At 30.2% G+C, this 13,658-nt stretch overlaps 1 protein-coding gene across 1 annotated transcript in view; it reads left to right on the forward strand.

Moving 5' to 3' along the window:
• The first annotated feature begins 1,311 nt into the window (after positions 1-1,311).
• LOC148228682 (Kv channel-interacting protein 4-like) overlaps positions 1,312-13,658 on the forward strand; it is a 32,262-nt gene continuing 19,915 nt past the window's right edge. The window contains exons 1-2 of the mRNA XM_088199217.1: positions 1,312-1,411; positions 8,498-8,692. Of these exons, the coding sequence (XP_088055343.1) occupies positions 1,330-1,411; positions 8,498-8,692 (277 nt within the window). The 5' untranslated portion in view covers positions 1,312-1,329. The remainder of the gene's footprint in view (positions 1,412-8,497; positions 8,693-13,658) is intronic.

Genomic DNA, 13,658 nt, shown 5'->3' on the forward strand with positions numbered 1-13,658 from the left:
GTGTTTGTTTATACAAAATCTCGAATAACTCATGAATATTAATTTTAACTTTGCATTCGACTCGCTCGGTTAATTAGTATAATTTTTGCGCAGAAGCAATATTTTCAGTGAGCGCTCGTTTCATTTTCGCAAAGCAAGCGCCCTACCGTTAAACGAAAATTTCCTTGACCGTCTCCGAAAAAAATATGACCGAGGATCGTGTCCGATATCCGTAAATATCCTTTTTTTATTATTTATATTCATGTCCTATTTCGATCCGATTCACATATTTTTTTTCTGGAACGATGTAAGCGTGCGTGAATTTTACTAAAATGCGTATAAAGAATATCGCACTCGACCTAATTGACAAACACTAAATTTAAACGACACATTGCACAATTTAGTCGAAGTTAGAAATAAAACTAGTTCAGTGCTATTTCGGTACTACCCGTTTAGTATCGAAACTCTGTACTGAAAATGCATTAATGTTTTACCATTCTCATATAATCATGTGCTATTGAACATTCCGCTGCCGATATAAAATTGATGTATGATGTTTATATTGAGTTGTGTATATAACAAAATTAATATTTTTTTATTGCATTTCTGAGCTTTTTTATTATGCTTGAAAGTAAACAATAAATATATTCACGGCGGACGGACGATGATCAATATAAGAATATATTGTATTAGTGAAGTGTATATATATTTTTAATATAAATACACCAGATATATTCACAAGAACAATTGTCAATAACAAGTAGTGTTTTCAACCTAGCCTGTATACAATATCATGAGTTCAGAAAATCGACATATTCAATATGGCTCGTCCTTTTATCTTATCACATTCTTCCAAACGCTTTTTTTCATAAATTTTTACGAATGTATCCCTCATCGGTTTATTTTTTGTGAAAACATACACACGCACACTCCGCATGTTCGACAAAAATGGGAAATTGTCGGAAATTTACATATCTTACAAAAAATAATATTCTCAGAACATCTGCCGATGTGATATAAATCATTACTTAAATAGATCTAATAATACGAAAAGAGTTTTGCCACAAAGAAAATATAACTCTATTTATATGTATGAATTAGACGCTAACCGTGTCATTAGTTTTATATTTTAATATCAATTCGTTTTGTTAAAATACTGAAATACTACAATTTATTACTAATAATTATACAATGTCAATAAAATTATTCAATTTTTACGTACTAAATTTATTTGTACAAATAAATCTAAATATTATCTTTGTGACCAAAAAGTACGATGTAATATATTGTATGACTCTTACAAATTAATGATAAACATATTTAATTAAAGTGAGTGGAGCTTATCAGAAAATGAACTCAAAGTTTAAGTTGCAAAGACGGAGCATAAGGAACAGTATCAGAACGGCTATCACTATAATTAAGCAAGCTACTTGTAAGTTATTTTATTTTTTTATTATGTTAGGCATGAATGATATTTGTATACATATACAAAATGTGTGGATTTGTAAGGCTATTCAATGCTTCGACATTTCAATGAACCTCGATACGATATTACCTCATCCATCAATGTTAAAAAGCATCTTCTTACATCGATCCAATGATTCGACGCAAAAGTCACAAAGCGACATAAGTTAACTTTAACCTAATAATAAATAGTTTCAAAAGTAGAACGTATACTCCTAATCAATCAACTTTCATGGGAGATGTAACTTTGATTGAGTTTTTAAACTCGTGATTAGTTTTTAGAAAAAAATCATGAGCTTCCATCAAAAGTATTTTATTTCGTTGTATTGCTTTTCCTTTATGTTTCTTTAAGGCTCTAAATATTTGTTTTATTGCTTTTTCGGAAGAACAGGATATTACACGTATAATTATTGTTATTCTAACAGTATTATATCAAAGGATGTGTTCATCATTTTATGATCTAGAATAGTTTCTATTAAAAAAATAAACAAAACGATACGTTTCTTTTCCCGTATAGATCTTTATAGTCTCCGGCACAATGGTCCGAAACGAGTATAAACATTTACAAGGCACAAATGTACCGTTTTATGATTGCCGTCTGATATCACTTACGTATAAGTTTTACGATTGTAGTCTGCCAAATGGCTTGAAAAAAACAATTTGTCCGATTGGCCTGCAAATTTCGCTTCGGTCGATAGAAATGTCACTTTAAAGTGATGAGATGGCATGTTACGTGTTCCAGAAACACATTAAAGCCATCTATTGCAGATGCATTAAATCCTCTCGCCAAAGTGGATTTCTTCCGTTTGTACACATTGTGAGAGCTTTGAGCTTTTGAAAGTTGGAAACGCTCCGAAGGACACAGCCAGGGCAACGCAATATGATATGCTCGGTGTATGAGAGTGGCGTCCTTTGTACCGACAAAAAAGGACACCCTTAGGGAAAATGTAATTGATCGAACAATTAAATGGAAGTGGTGGATATTATTATTTTTTGCTTACTAATTTAATATATTAAAATAAATTTGATAATAAAAGTTCACGACCTTGTGTATGAAAATAGCTTATGTATTTAAAACTTAAACTAAATTGTTTTGCTACAGCTTAAAGTTGATTAAATAGTAAAAAAGTCACAAGAATGCGGTTTTAAATTGGATATAATTGAGTATCGTGTATCGTGCTTAAACAATTAATGCAAATAGTAATATTTTAATTATAACTTTATATAAAAAAGTCTGAAGAATTCTAATTAACTCATACCAGCTTAGACAACCCTTAAAGTGTATACATCAGATTTTTTATACAGATTTCTTAAAGGGCTCACCGATTAAAAATGTTAAAAATGTAATCCAATTAACAAACATTGAATATTATAACTAAAAAATATAGTATTAAAAAGCAATCAGCAAGATAGAATTGCCACAAAGGCAATCAAGGTGTGATTGCCAAAAATGCAACTTTTTCTTTTATTCTTCCATTTATAATCACATATAAATCTTAGGTCCATAGTATAAAACAAAAACAAAATTTTACTTATATTAGATACCATACACTTCAGTCAAAATAATACTAAAAAGTGATTCTTCACAACTAAAAAAGGTCAAGTTTGCTTGCAGACACAGAGGATGTATTTTCCATTGATTATCTTTTAAAATGTCATACAATAAATAGCATGCTAACCTATAAAATCAACTGAAGCAAAATTGTAAAAACTTAACAGGTGTATCAAAGGAAAAAATCATCACGTCAATACACTTATACCTTATTTTAACTTTGTCAGACTTCCTTTGACTCAAAATCCTTGGTTACAAGCAGTTGTATTCAAATAATGAGCTAGCAGTAATTAATACTTAAGAAGCTTAAGATAAAGATTTTTTTGATGGGATTAAAGTATTGAAACTGTTTCATCAGGGCAAAAAAATAATAAAATAAAATGTCTGCTTCATTAATTAAACCACTATTCTCTTCATAATTGAAGGGGTTAACTTGTGCTATTAAGTCGTAAATAGATTTGGCTTGCCATAAAGCGTTTTAACCGTTTAAAAAATAGATTTCTTCGTTAAAATTCTATAAATCAGAAGAGGTTAAAATATCCGTCAACTTTCTCTCATACACATCATCCTTAACACTTTCGCTCAAAAAGTCTGAAAACATATGGAGCAATTATGCTTACTTGAATATTTACTTCGGAATTCAAGCAAGCCGAACTTCAAGAGCATTCAAACTAGGACTGCAACCAAAAAGAGACCGACGCAACTTCAAAAGCCGCCGCTTCTCTCTTCGCATGCTCTGGTCTAGCTCGACGTCTGGAATCTAAAGCTTTATTTAATTTTTACACAACATGTTTAATATTTAATAATAAGCTTTGTCCTTACAAAAATAAACCCCCTAACCCAAAGGCTAGGACAAACAATAAATTATTCCTTATTAGATAGCACATTTTAATTTTTTTATTCCATTGTAACATAACAGGCGCTAGCCTAATACATTATAACATGATGAACACATGCATGTAATAAGTAGGGATTCTGTGTCGAGACAACCCGGGAATTTATTCCCGAGAATTCAAAGATTTTTTGCTGTCTCGAGTCCCGGGAATTTAAAAATTAATAACCCGGGACGCGAGACTTTCCGAATTGCAATTTTACAAAAATATGTAAAGATCGAATTCGATGTCGAGCTTAATTTATGTCTCGATATGAAGACAAGGTGAAATTCCTTATTTCCCATGATCTCGAGATTTTGAAAGTTACGAAATTGCATTAGAAAATCATTAATTGATCTTGGCATCGGCCAACTTTGGAATGAATCGAACATTCACGTATTGGAAAATATTTGTGAAGTACTCACTCCTATATAACTGGCAGTTGAAGCTCTAAGTCGTCGAGATCCCACTTTATTGATATCCGAAATTATTGTTAATTTCCTTTTAAAAAAAATATTTGAAATCAACACAACTCACGAACCACCAAAATATTTCAACGACTAGAAATAAAAAATTCAACTTTAAAAAGGAGTTTCAGATATTGGATTCAACTATCAAGGGAACTCTGAATCTAGAGCTTTTATTCAAATCATTGCTTACAATTAAGCCAACATCTACAGAAAGCGAGAGAGTATTTTCTACATCTGGAATATTTGCCACAAAAACCAGGAACAGGCTATGTGATTCATCATTAAACGCCTTGGTGTTTTTAAAAACATATTTTTCCTTACAAAAGTAAAGGTTTTAACTTAATATTGATATAAATATTTCGATTAAAAAAATTGTAATAAATTAAATTTAAATAAATATCGAATAAAGTGTTTTTAAATTGTTTCAATAAATTTTCACCTATCGTACTTATAACACAAATAATATAAGTTAATAATAATAAATTAAATAAAGTTAATAATAATAAGTTAATTAAAGTTAATAATAATAAGTAAATTTTTTAACATAATTTTTTTTAAGTCTCGAGTCCCAGGAATTCCCGGGATTTTAAAAATTTGTGTCTCGAGTCCCGGGAATCGAAAAAACCCGAGACTTCAGAATCCCTAGTAATAAGTCTGTAAATTAGTGACATGTACTTTATAAATATAAACAATTATTACAGCTTACAATTAGTATATATCATTATGCACGACCTTTCAAAAAAAATATACGATATTCATTCGTGAGATTAGGGGAATTTAGGGAAACCTAATCTGTGATAATCGACCGGAATTTTAATTACATATTAATCGCAAGTTCTGCTCTCTAAGACACACATATGAATTTAAAAACACTAGGAGTTACATCAGTTTCAAACCCAGGTCTTTCAGATATTAGTGATTAATTATACCACTGGTCTATCGTGCTGGTCAAATATTTAAAGCACAATTAAGATTTTTACTTTTTAAAATGGTTATACATATTATTGTTGATTATAATCTATTAAAAACAGGGATATTAGTAAAATAAAAAAGCACAAAATTGGGTAAATGTAAAAATAAAAATATGCTACAAATAAAAATCTATGAAGTTGTTAAAAATTCAAAAGCATAAGAATCAGCAAAGGAGTGGATGATAAATATTTTGCTACGAATGGACTTATGAACGATTCTCAATACAATAACAAAATCAAATTCAATTATTAAACATCAGATAACTGCCATAAAAATTTGTAATTACAACCATAATTGTAATTGTAAATTATAAAAACTCTTTTCTAGACATTCGATTTACTACCCTTATTACCATCAGCTTTGCGCAAATATGTAATTATAAATTATTTTAACTACATGATTTATTAAAAATATTAACGATTTGTCGTTTAAAATATCTGACACAAAATATATATTTACACATAAATTTTATGCTTCTACTCTTTTTTCATTTTCATTTTATCACATCATATACTTTTCTATTACAAGCCATAAACATTAACTTCACGTGGCACGTCTTTTCCTTTATAACGACTATTTATATCATACAACATGTGACACTTTTTTATTTTAAAGGCTAATATCAAACTGTATTTATTTATTTAACACATCCATCATTCCATGCACGTACTCATAAATTTACACATAAGCATTTACATATTACTTGATATATTAACCATATTTATTTTCGTCGAGATTAGAAGTCCTTTTATAAAAATGTCACCAGCAGACATCTGGATAAACAACTTATTTTCTCTTCCTTTCATCCGGCGAAAGCTTATCTCGTCGCCCTTGTTAAATTGCTCATTCTCTCTATCTCCCTCAAAGCCGACATGTAATTCCACTTTATCCCTTACTTAGTATGTGCGATTATAAAACACGTATGCATATTCATATCATTGATTGATATGACTATTGAATATGCTTTTAATCAGATTCAAGCATAAATGGTATTATCACATATTCGCGATCATTTAAAAGATATAATAAATAAAATTCACTATGATATATTTTACATCGCATCAAACACTTGTACTGTAGTATATTAAGAATATTCCTGAAGCGACCTGTTTATCTAAGATGCTGTCTATCATTTTTGAACCTCGATATCCACTTCTAAAAAGCACCAGTAATTTTGCTTTTAGCTCAGATACTCCTGTCGACATTTCCAGTGCCATTTTCGTCTTGGTGCTCGCTTCGGCGAATTCTCACACCTTTTTCAAAATCTTCCCTTATAACTTTTTAACTCGATCGGAGACCATTACGGGAGTTCTTCGATCGCACAGACAAGTTACATCGGATGTATTTTTAGAAATTTACACTTACACAACTGCGCAAAATGCTTAACGTTTGGCAGATGGTTCGTTAGATAGGCGTATTTATAGCGGTAAGCTAATTTGATGTTTTTTTGTTGTTGAAAGGTTAATATGTATTTTATAGAGTGACGACCTTTCGACATGGCGCATATGACCTATGACTTTTAAACAATTTTACGACTTAACTTAAAATGCTGCCTCGTAGCTTGAAGGCGATTAAATCCCGGTAACTACATACTCTTCCATCTTACGAAAGTCGCAATGTCCATATGAAAGAAAATTAATGAATTTTTAAACGTAAATATTATCACGCAAACTGATCTTCAATGGTTTGTATTAACTTAGAAAGTACTTGATTGCTTTAACACTACGCCGATAATGTATGTATTATATCCCAACGCTCATAGCAAAAATATACTAGGATACAAATACGAATACGTCTCGCACTACCTTTTGTATTGATACCTAAAAAAAATTCTGAATCACCTTAAATAACAAGGATTATCTCTCTTTACTATGATAACAGTGAAAGCCATATTTTAGGACGCTACAAATTAGCGTATCGTACATAACGCAAATCGCCAGAATTATTAAAGTGACACGCGCTCCGCATAACAATGCCGAGCATCCTTGACCCCTTGTTACAGAGACAATGGGATACGAAAATGATACTGGGTAGTGCTGAAAAGTAGTATTACATGTTTCCAAAATTTAAGCAAAAAATTAAAACAGCCAGTTAATGCAACCATAAGTAGTGCGTAACAATGCGTATATTACAATACACAACAGTGTGTATGCAACTTTTCAGTGTTCACTAATAAAATTTTCTTTGAAAGCAGTAAATGTATTATCGAAAAACAAATCTTGTTACGCGACAATAATTTAAGCATTAATCCTAAGCTCCGAGCATAAAATTGAAAGTATCGCGCCAGATCCGCCATAAAACCCGAAATCGATCACGGAAACTGATAAAACCTCAAACACAAAGTATACACACACCGCTCGACAAACAGAAGCGTGTCTTCTAAGCTACAATAACAACCCGTTCGTATACGAAACACGCCACGAGGATTTTATTCCCCATGTCAGTTTCGAACCGGGGTAACCTGAGTTTCACTAAGTGCATATCCGTGGGATAAATCTGAGCTACCTGTTTCTTCGGAGATTTCATGACTACTCCCTTATTCGTTTTGACATTTTTGATATCCGTGCGGTGGAATTAGATTCGAAATCTTTTGAGACCAGTTTATGTATATGGAAAAAAGTAAATAATAAATACTACTTAATTAAAAGAAACATATTATGTGACATCATCATGAGAAATCGAAAAATATTTATGTCTCAACCTCGTTTTGATAACATTTATTCTGAATGGTAACTCAGAATTTTTTTAATAAAAGCATTTGTATTTTGCATATCGTGATATAGAACTGGTGCACATCTTAGAAGAGTTTCTTTAATAATTTCTCTATGGAGTGAGCAATGCAAAAACTTTCTAATAATAAATTTGTAGAGCTTCTTACAAATTTAAGGATGGAGTTTGATTAACTTTTATAGATGTCAAATGTGCCATCGCTATTTTAAATGTTAAGTGCGCTGCAAGGATTTAATTAAAAACCCAAAAAACTTAGTCTAGTGGATATTTTAATTTATTTTTGACAAAAATGTCCGTTTATATGTTATAAGGTCTTCAAAATAAAACACTTTTATTCCACTAGTGTATGTATAATATATCGTTTTTGATATATAATGTTTTTTTTATACATATGTATATGTTTATGACCCATTTTATAAATTTGGTGTATATTTAACGTACTGTTTTCTTTGTTACAGATTCAGAAGTAGAAGAATTAGGCGAACATCCCGCCAGATACAAACCAGACTCTTTAGGTGCTCTCTGTCGTGCAACTAGGTTCACGGAGGCTGAAATCAAACGGATTTACAGGGGTTTTAAAGCTGAATGTCCTTCAGGCGTAGTTAAAGAAGACACATTCAAACTAATATATGCACAGTTCTTCCCGCAAGGAGGTTAGTATGCTCATTTTACTCATATTTACATGAAATTAAATCGCAATATAAAACTTATACCGATATTATATGCACATTTATTTTGCAAAGTAACTTATTATTATAATATAATTATCATATGTATTTTTGATATCAGTTATAAAATATCAATTTGTTTGCTTAGACATATAAAATACCATGAAAGAAATATTTTATTTTCAAAATTTCAATTAAAAAATGCTAAATCTGACATTACATTCTGATTAAATATCATATAAAAGAGATTCGGGGAAATAAGGCTTAGCGGAGGTTTATCCCCTTTGCTATTACAGTTAAAGCATTAAAAAAATTCCCTTTCAACCATAAAACCACGTTTTAAAAAGACATTTTTATTGCTTTAAGATTTACATTCTAGGCTTTGTTCCCTATGGCACCGACTTCAGACAAAATGTTTTTTTTCTGAATAGCGAAAAAGAGAGTAAGAAATCATACAACACTTTACTGATTAAATTGGTGTTAAAGAGATGAAATCCTATGTTATAACTGTATTTGAATCAATTTTAATAATATTAGATATATAACATATTTGCTCTTAAAAGTTTTTATTAACAAATAATATTCATCTAAACTTATTTCTATTTTGTATTATTTATTATTATGTCAAATCACTTTGTATCAAAGCTTACGCACGACCCGAGTTCCGCGAACCGAAAAATAAATATAAATATATAAGCAAATTAAATTAATCTGACAAGTCTTCGCCGATTTCACAAACGGTCCGATATTATTAAACTCGGTGCGAAATTAAATTTTGTTCAGCGAAATATATATCCGGTATTGAATTAGAGAGAAAGACTTTTATGCACCGGTTATATAATATTAAAATCAAAAACCGTTCCGATTTTATGAATTTCATTATTTGATAGCACTTTTCGTGTGGCAATTAGCAAATTCCGAGTTTTCTAACGACCCATTGGCCAATTGCGTTCGTTTAGACGTGAAATTGAAAATTTTCCGAATTTTGCACGGATTAAGTGCGAAATTTTCGAGAGCTGGACTCAAAAGGGAGAGAAGAAATCAGCGAAGAAAAAACTACACAAACACCGAGCGAGTATCACAAAGGTAGGTTCTTTTACATTTATATTTTTTTATGTACGGATGAGTCAAAATAATCTGGCTTAATTATAATATAGGTTTCAATAAATAAGTTGAATATCTCAAGAGCTTTTTTCAATCAGATTATTAACATTTTTAAGAAATATTTCAAGACACTGCTATTATTACAGCCCTTGTCTCGTAACTACGTTTTATAATTAGGGCTATAGCTAAAAAAGCAGACTTTTAAAGCTTCAATCCGAAAAGCCATTATTTAAAACAAATTACATTTATAGCAATATTTTTTATTAAAAAAATATAATACAAATAGCAATTAATACTTTACTGGCCGATGACTCATACATGCGTCATTGTAAAACTATATTTAAGAACCACTTATTCGGCATTTGATATCGGTAAAGATGGTATAATTATTTTACATATTATATAATATATTCTAATCGCATAATCAAATTTTCATAATTAGCCTTAAACAACCATAACATTGTGACGTATATTTTTTTAACCTAGTCGTAAAAAACTGTCAAATGCCTAAGATCACACGTCTATATTTTTGCTAATGTACACAGAATTAATAACAATAAAATAATGACGATGATCATTAAAGTTTAAAATTACCCACCATGATAGGCGAGTGGTATAAGTAGCTGAACATTGACCTGAAAGACCTTGGCTCGAATTCCATATGCACCTTAGTGTTTTTAAATTTCTATCGTATCAATAAAATCAGAATTAGTAATCATTTTGTAATTATAATCATGATCGAAAATCACAAATTAGGTTTACCTAAATTTCCATAATCTCACGAAATAAATATTGTGATGATTATTTAAAATTGAGCTAAGTCGTAGATATTAGATATTGAAAATTCTTTAATAATTAGCTACTTAAGTTTAAAAGAATATCTTATTTCTATAAAAAATGTTAAAATGTTATTGACTTGTTTTGCGTCTATTGTAAAAAAAATCTTGAATTTAAAAATTACTTGTCATTTTGATGAATTAAAATGTTGGCGCATATTTCATAGCAATCCTAATATATAATTTTCTTCTAAGTTTCCAATTTATTAACAAAACACTACATTAGACTGTACAGAAAAAAAACTTTTTATTAAAAGCTGATTATTTATTAAAATATGAATATTATATAAATTAAAATAAAAGTGGCTTAACTCTCCGTAGCTTGTGAAATTTATTTGTGATACCGACTAAGATTACACATATTTTAACATTAAATTTTGATTGCGTTCATAATAAACTGAATTAAAATAATTTTTATTTGTGAATACAAATAAAATTACAAAAAAAATCTAGTCGTATGTACACATTTTTTAATGTACTTTGCAATTCATTCTATATTTTTTCAAATTAATTTTATAGTTAAAATCAGAGTACTATAATGCCTTCAGGTTGAGATTATTAATATGAGATAGTACAATAGAATTACGGACGTCTTCTCCCTTTTAACTACATTAAATAGTAGCTTAAAAGTTACACTAAATTTTTGTTTATTTTAATGATTGAATACTTTTACGTTTGTTATAATCATTAGGAAAACTGGCAATGCATTTTATTACATATTTTTTTAAGCCTCTTCAAAACGAGTATTTTTTTATATATAGAAAATCATATTAACTTTCTAACAACAGTATCACAGCGCTATCCTTGTTCCCGCGTGGGCTCAGCGTGTTTAATTCCCGAAAAAACAGAGCGCGAGAAGCCTCAGCAAACAAAAAGTTTCGCCAAGTCCCTTTAAAAATTCAGGGCTTATCACGTGGTTGTCGCTACCCAAGGGCATTAAACTTTAACGAGTTTTTAGCACGTACACACAGACATTTTTCTTCTGGGTCTACGTGTTAACCGCCCTTAAGGGAGAGCAATTGGTTTTGTTTGCTGTCCCACTCTCGAAAAGTGCACGCCGAACGTTTACCGGCAAACTCTCGGGTGCAATTTTGTCAAATAACAAGCTGAGTGTTACACTTTCTACTGCATTTCATATAATGTATTATATAATAACAACCTCTATATGCACCGCTTTTTCTCCGATCGGAAAGCGTCGAAAAATGGTATCGAATATTGCCCCCGGGGTGGCTCTATAGCAAACAGAAACGAAACAGTGTGGCGAAACGTATACGAAATATGCTTTTATGGTCTAGCCGTGGTTGACATTAAAATAAACGGTGTGCATTTTATGTATTTTTTGATTATAAAATAAATTTACGAGTATGAATAACGCCAGCGAAAACTTTCGCCTCTATCTTTGCCGAGTGGGTATATAATAGTGAACATAAGACGAATGCGAATACATTCAACAGCAGTGTAAAAATTTTGGCGGAGAATATAAAATAATATTTTAGAGGATTGTTTTAGAAATGTAGGCTGCGAAATAGGCTTAACTCTTTCGAAAATTAAGCTAGAAAACCCTTTCTTTATTAACGTTAATTCTTGTAAAGCGGCGATTAAATATACCCGTTTAATTACAAAGGGTCTTTATTACTTTCTATTTATAAAATCAATTATGACTTTATATTATTTAAGACTTAATCTTTTATAATCATACAATCATTTAAGATAGAAACAAGATTTACAAATATTTTAAATATAGATTTTTGTACCTTTATTCATTAACTGTATTTTGAGATTCATTATAACTTTACAAATATATTCGAATATTTTATCGTTTTCATGACTTTAGCCCAATGTAGTAAACACAATCAACAACTATTGAGTGAGACATTAGACTGAAATCAAAACCATCTTTGACAATTATAAACTATTATTACAGCTTATAATGTTTAGATGTTACTATGCATTACCAAGCATGATTTTATTTTAATTACTCTTTACGATATTTATCCGTGAGATTAAGAAAACCTCAACTGTGATAATCGATCGGAATTATATTAACACAACAATCTCTCGATCATGAAATAAATTTAAAAACATTAAGATTCATATAGAATTGGAAGGTCTTAATGCCTAATCCTGTTTTTTTATATTTAATATTTAATCTAATAATTTCCTTGTAGTCTTATCAGAATTATTAATTAGATACATGAGTAGATCATGATATTTTTAATAATAATAAAAATATAAATATATAAATACACGCGTGTATGCTAGTAATATGCATAATTAACTCTCTATTAGTTCGCACACCCTCGCGCTGTAAATTATTGCGCGAGTGGTAGCGGCACAAAAAAACCGTAAGGCAGTTTTCTCCTAATCCCATCAGCCCGGAGACTAATAAGAAGAAAACTGGGAAAAGCTCTGTTAACTTACGCAAGCTTTCTCTTGGTACGCAATTTATTTTCCTCTTAATGGGATACTTGGATCAAACATTATGGCACATTTTCTTGCGCGCTCAAAGATGTACTTATTAAATTCGCACCAAAATAGATTTGACTGTTTGATTTCTGACTGGCAACCTCTTGGGAATCTTTTGTAATTTTTCAATCTTGGAAACACACGGTGATACCAAATCTCTCCGGGAATGTGATTTCTACCCTGCAGGCCCACATAAATCTTTAACTAAAAATATTTATCTTAGGTTGAACAGCCTCCCAGATAGTGACTTATTATATCGTTACACAGTGGTGGAAATTAGAATCTTGGGTCGCAATTTTAAAACGGCATTTCTTACTTCATTCATCCAAACATCAATATAAGCTAAATTCTAAATATTTTTTCAATGTAAATAATAAAATGATATAACAAATCTTTATAAAAAATCTACAAAATAATGCTTTACTCAAACCCCACAATAGTTACATAAGTAAACTTATAAAACGTTCTAATGAGATTTTTTTCAGTACTCATAAACAAATACAGAGTTTATAAAAATAAAAGTATTTAGAAAAATACGTTAAAAT

This window comes from Plectrocnemia conspersa, unplaced genomic scaffold, assembly GCF_051122295.1.
Source record: "Plectrocnemia conspersa isolate PC_06_02 unplaced genomic scaffold, ASM5112229v1 ptg000012l, whole genome shotgun sequence".
NCBI lineage: Eukaryota > Metazoa > Arthropoda > Insecta > Trichoptera > Polycentropodidae > Plectrocnemia > Plectrocnemia conspersa.